The following is a 6,000-nucleotide window of genomic DNA, read 5'->3' on the forward strand; positions in this document are numbered from 1 at the left end:
GAACTCGGCGGTGGACATGAGGAAGAGTGGGAGAAGACAATGGCCACAGAGGTGGGCAAGAGGCCTTGAAGCTCACTGGTGGGCGCCTGAGTTCTGATATTATTAGAGATAGGGTGTGTGAGCACCTCTACTTCTCTGGGCAACATCTGGCCACTTGTGTGCTGTACTGGATTGGTCAAGATATGCTGGAGGTTTTGAATCTCTACTTGCCCTAATTTACGAGAATTATTCTTCTATAGCAATGGTTCTCAACCTTCCTAATTCTGTGACCATTTAATATACCTCATATTGTGGTGACCCCCTGCCATAAAATTATTTTTGTTGCTACTTCATAACTGAAATTTTGCTATTGTTATGAATCATAATGTAAATATTTTTAGAGACACGGGTTTGCACAGGGGTCATGATCCACAGGTTTGAGAACCACTGCTCTACAAGGTCAAATCCAACCAAAGCATAGAGCTCTGATGTCGTATGCAACGTCATGAGCTTAGCCATCTGCAAGCTGGTCTGGTACTGCCCAGGAGCATAGCAAAGCCTGACTCAGGGCTCGGTGACATCAGAAGAGACTCAGGCAGGTATTAATTATAATAATGAAATATGACATAATTCCAATGTGGCCACCAATAAGAGAGGGCAGAGTGAGCAAATTATGCTATGCAGTTATAGTGGAATATTATGTAGCTGTGAAATCATGTTTTTCAAAAATTTTAATAACATACAGATTCTTAGTATAATGTTAAATTTAAAAAGAATCCTGATTATTTTAGAAAAATAACACAGGCTATAGATCTGTGCATGATACTTATTTTGTAGAAGAAAATCCCATAGAAGGCATTCACACACAGCAAAAGATTAGGACAGAAATAGAATACATTGGAGGGATTAAGGAGAATTTTTCATATATTTTATATTTTTTATGGTATTTGGAATTTTCTACAGTGAAACATATTGATTTTATAATCTGAAAGATCATCAAAACGAAGATTCAGAAAAGGACCTTTTGTGGTAGAAAAGTAGCTGGATAAAAAAGTCAATGCCAGTTCATTGAAAAAGGCTAAAGCTCATTTGCCCTTGAACTTTTCTTTTACTACTGATTTTTTAAAGTTAGCTTGCCATCAAATGCTGATAAGAAGGTTCATTAAGACTCTTGAAAAATGATCTCTTTTTGTGGCAAGAGGAATTGATCTCAGGGTCTTATATATGTGACACAAGTGTCCTACTACAAGGCTACATCAACCACAAACCTCAGATTCTTTAAACATTTTTTGTTTTTATTTTTGTCACTAAGTAACCTAGGCTGGCACTGAACTCACTCTGTAGTCCAGAGTTGTCATGATCCCATTCCCTTGTGTCAGCTTCCAGAGTGATTGGGATTACAGTTTGCATCACCAGGCCCTGTATTCCTCATTCCTTTAACATCCATCACATTGTCCCTGATACTTAAGCAAGTCTTTTTAAAATTATTTATTCTTTTTCTTTCCTGTGTACCTGTGTGTGTACACAGACGCTCGTGTGTGCACATGCGTGTGCCTTGGAGGTCTGAAAAGGGCATGAGATCTGGTTGAGCTGGAGTTACAGGTGCCTCTGAACCACCCTGTGTGGGTGCTGGGAACCAAACTCTGGTCTTTTGCCATAACAGCAACAAGCGCTCCTAAACACTGAGCCATCTCTTCCTGTCCTGAAGGGAGTTGTGTTTGCCAAATATTTGAGGGAATGGTGTCTCCCTTACTGTAACATTTTGTTTTTAATCAATCTGAACACTTGGCAAGAATAATAAAAATAGCAGACCTCCTGTTTTGCAAGACACCTTATGATTTTGCAAAGCATACTAAATGTTGAGTGCCATTCTAGTCTCAGGAGACATCACAGCAAGTGATATTGCTGAGGGGAGGTAACAGACTTAAAAAAGGGCTATAGATGTTGGAGGTGATAAATGCTGCAGAGAAAACTGGAGAGGTGTATATAATGAGTGGGAGACTGCTCTTTTAAGTCAATTTGGCTAAATGAGTTTGATAATTGTTTGAATAGAAAAAAAAGGAGTGTCTAAAAACATCATAGCCCATGGACTTATAGTAAGCACCTTCATTTTCAGCTCTCAGACACAAAATGATTAGAGTTCTCCATGGAGGAATCATCTTGACAACTAATTGCATGTCACTGGAGTTAAAATTGTGCTAATTATCAATTTCAAAAACTCGTGTAAAATTGTGGAGAGTCACGTTAAGTATTCCATACCTAGCTTCTGTCCTTAACCTTCCAGAGCCTCAGTGTTCTTTACTTACACAGTGGGAATGATTATAGGATGTGACCCCCTCCCACCCTGCCTTCATTCTACCAGAGTGCTGTTGTCTGAAATCAAACAGCTGATGCTTGTGCTTACAAAATCAAGTGTGAGGAGTGTTTACAACACAGACATGGCAGGGCCCCTGGCCACAGTCCACAGATGCAGTTATATGCTTTCCATGCATTATTTCTCTAGTCTACACAACCGTCCTGATAGGTGTGCAATCAATACTCAGTCCATTTTCAAGAGACAACACTGAGGCTGTGAACGGGAGGCCACCTGCCCAGAATCAAATGCTGTAAACTTGGCCTCTAGCTCCAAGAGCTGTGTTTGCAGCCACAACTCTATCTTGTGCAGCTCACTTGCCAAGGAGCAAGCATCCCTGGCCTCAGTTTCTCTTTAAGGAAGCTGTGAGCTGATTAGTGCCTTCCTGTGTCCTATCCCGTGCTTGGCACATGATGACTAGGGTTTCAAATGACAGTGATGTCCTCTGAGGGTGTCCAGCTGATTATTACCAAAGCCCATGATCATCCCACATCCCCATCACCTTCCCTATCAGCTGTGCTCCAAATACTGAGTGAAGCAGCAGAACAAACCTAATTAGCTTCTGATGAACTCCTTTGGGAAGAGGAGGGGAGAGGGTTATAGAAGATGCAGGGAAAGGGACACCCTAGTGAGTGAATGGGAGAGGGGTGGAGGAGGCTACAAAAGAACGAGAGAGGGACTTCTGAGAGAACACCAAGGAAGCAGTCATTCTGTCCAGGAACAGGTGGATCACTTCCTGATTTCATTCCAGTCCTAGGTGACAGGAACATGGGTGTCCTCTGCTTTCTTTCCACCAATGCTCCTGGTCCTCTACACCCTCCATGCCCCCCTTCCCCATAGATGCTCACAATTTTCCCTAAGCCCTGGGCCCACTGGGCCCAAGGCCCCAGCTGCCCAGACTCAGGGAGATCCTTTCCAGGAAACAGGGCAGCTCTTAAGTTCAAACCATGCTGTCTGTCACCAGCTCCAGTTCCTTTGTTAGGTTTTTCATGATCCTGTGAGCTACTGGCCCTGACAGACACACCACAGTGAGCAAGAAATCATCACAGAGGGTACCCTTCTGACTCATGGTAACCTCCTGGGCTTCTCTTTTCACATGTTGGAGCCATCACCATGGCTCACCTAAGTCATCCCATGGGAGGTAATCCTCCCTTCACCCAAACCAGAGTGACGGAGTGGGGTGTGAAGATTCCTTTGTACAGAGTATGATCATGTGGGATTTCTCAGCCTGGGGCAGCAAGTACCAGCCAAAGGGAAAGGGGGAAGAGCACACCTTGTGAGCTTCTTACAACCTGGACAGAGGCATAGAGAGAGGGTCTGGGCAAGACAGAGAATGCCAGCAAGTGCCTGAGAAAGAAGCTAAAGGAAAATCTTGCTTTGCAACGAGTTGTCAGTAGAACCAAGGAAGCCAAAATCTGTCTTAGAGGGTGGAAAAGGGGGCAGCATCTTGCTCCTTCACATCAGGGACACTCACTTTGTCTTAGAAAATGACACCTGTGGCAAAATACAGTCTAGTACTATATGTATGTCTGTTGTCCCAGAAGAATCGGCTAATGATCTGGGTTCATCTTCCAGGTGTTTCAGGCAAGAGAAACTGAAACTTAGAGAAGTCAAGTGTTTTGCCTAAGACCACAGAGCTAGGGAATCAGTCAAAGGTGTTTTATGGCTCCACAGTTTCTGCACAGTCCACTAACAGAATCATGCCTACTTTTCAAAGAGGGAAACCGAGGCACCCGGTGGTGAAGTCAGTGCTTCTAGTATGCAGTCCTATAATTGAGAACCTAAAGGACCCTCTGTTGGCCTTCCGGTGCACTTAGACTCAGTGAGTCAAGACTCTTGTAGCCACTGCTTCTCTGGTATGTATGTCACTTAGGTTCCCTTCCTACCCTGGGTTTGGCTGCCTATGCTGGCACTGGAGTGACTGAGGACCAGAGTCGACAGTAACCGCCTGTTCCCGGTCTGCAGAGCCCAAAAGACAACCAGGAAGGGGTGCGTGCGGGAGTCAGCTGGAGCAGAGTGGGCATTGCCCACCTTGGGAAGGAACCTGGAGAGAGGTGGCAGTGCCACTCAGCGCTGCTCAGTCAGCCGAACCGCCACCTCTGATTCAGCTTCGGGTCCTTCTCAAGAGATGCACATGGGAAAGTCTGCTTTACCCGGGGGGTGGGGGTGGGAGTGGGGTGAGGGAAGGCGAGGAAGGTCCTTCTGTTCTAAGTGCTACAATATCAGGGGCATGGTCCAGGAGACCCGCGCGTTGGAGCGTCAAACGTCCTGGCTTAAGGTGGTGGGAGAAGGTTCAGACTCAAACTCCACAGAACCTCAGTCTTTCTCCTCTCCCACCCCAGACAAGAGTGCGCCCTAGAGTCTTCCTGAGTGGGCTAGTCCGCAACCCTCCAAACCCAGGGCACGGGGCTGGGGACCCTGTTTTGGGCTTCCACCACTGGAAGACTCAGGCAGGAGGAAGAGCCCGGGTTCCTTGCCTCTTGGGGATGCTGGAGCAGGAACCGCAGGAGTCCCGGGAAGCCGCTCAGTTCTGCGCGCGCTGAGGTTCCGCTCCGGACCGCGTCCCCCGCCGCCCAGCGCGTCCCTGGCCGCGTGCGTAAGCCACCGGGACCCCCTCCGCGGCCCTCCCCGTGCCCCGCGCCCCTTACTCGGCTTGGCTGCCGCACTCCGCTCCGTGCGCCGTAGTGTCGGCTCCAGCTTCGGCTCCAGCTCGGGTCCCGCTCGGGCTCCGGCTCTTGCTCGGATGCCGCGGCGCTCGGGCTGGGTTGGGACGACGCGCCGCTCCGCCTGGGCCTGCTGTGCGTGTAGGGGCGGGGCGCACCGGCGGGCCGGGCCGAGCGGACCTGCGCCCGCGATCTCCAACCGAGCCGCTGGCGGCGGTCTCCCGGGCCCTGCCCTGCCCTGCCCTGTCGCAGCCCCGCCTCGCTGCCCGTCTCCCCACCGCCGATTGCGCCACCGTCAACCTCTTGAGTCCTCCTGGGCGGCGGCGCGACTCCCGGGTTTCAGATCGGCGGCGGCGTGGCCCGGGTCATTGCTGAGATAGGGACGCGGGGGAGGTGGGAGAGCCGAGCCGCGCCCCTCTGCGCACAGCCAGCCCGACACCCACTCAGCGGCGGGCGGGCGGGGCAGGGCGGCGAGGAGGCCCAGGGATGCAGGGAAGCCGATGTGCCTGGCAGACCTGTGAAGGGTGGACAGATTGACACGTGCAGAGAAGGGTGGACCAACCATATATCAGGGAAGGACATCCAGACTGGTTGGACAGAGATGAGAGCATAGAGTGGTGGTGGCCGGGGGGACACAGCCTGCTGGCCTTTGAGATGGGCAGAGGAACCTGTCAGGGCTTCTGGTTCCCAGCTGCTAGAATTCCCTTCATGTAGTCTTGGACGAGGCCTCCAATCTGAGCTACCAGCAGGCCTATTTTCTCCATTCCTTGCCCACTCAGTGCCCTCTGTCTTGTAGCTTAAGTCTTGGCAGATGAAAGCCTGCCTTAGAAGATCCTTGGCTCAGGGGAGGGGCCTGGGTTCAAGCTACTCCTCTGCATTCACCCCACTTTAGGAGCATCAGGCATATCCCATCCTATCCCATCCCATTCTTTTTCATCATTACCACAAGGTCCCTGTTTATTGCACATTTAAATATATTGGTGTGCTATACAGTTACTGGTAGAA

At 49.4% G+C, this 6,000-nt stretch overlaps 1 protein-coding gene across 1 annotated transcript in view; it reads right to left on the bottom strand.

Annotated features, from left to right (window-relative positions):
* Bean1 (brain expressed associated with NEDD4 1) overlaps positions 1-5,560 on the bottom strand; it is a 46,581-nt gene extending 41,021 nt beyond the window's left edge. Inside the window, exons 1-2 of the mRNA XM_051201825.1 lie at positions 5,296-5,560; positions 4,981-5,265 (exon numbers count right to left, since the gene is read on the bottom strand). Coding sequence (XP_051057782.1) covers positions 4,981-5,265; positions 5,296-5,560 — 550 coding nt within the window. The remainder of the gene's footprint in view (positions 1-4,980; positions 5,266-5,295) is intronic.
* Between the last annotated feature and the right edge of the window lie 440 nt (positions 5,561-6,000).

The sequence above is a fragment of the Phodopus roborovskii genome, unplaced genomic scaffold, assembly GCF_943737965.1.
Source record: "Phodopus roborovskii unplaced genomic scaffold, PHOROB, whole genome shotgun sequence".
Lineage (NCBI taxonomy): Eukaryota > Metazoa > Chordata > Mammalia > Rodentia > Cricetidae > Phodopus > Phodopus roborovskii.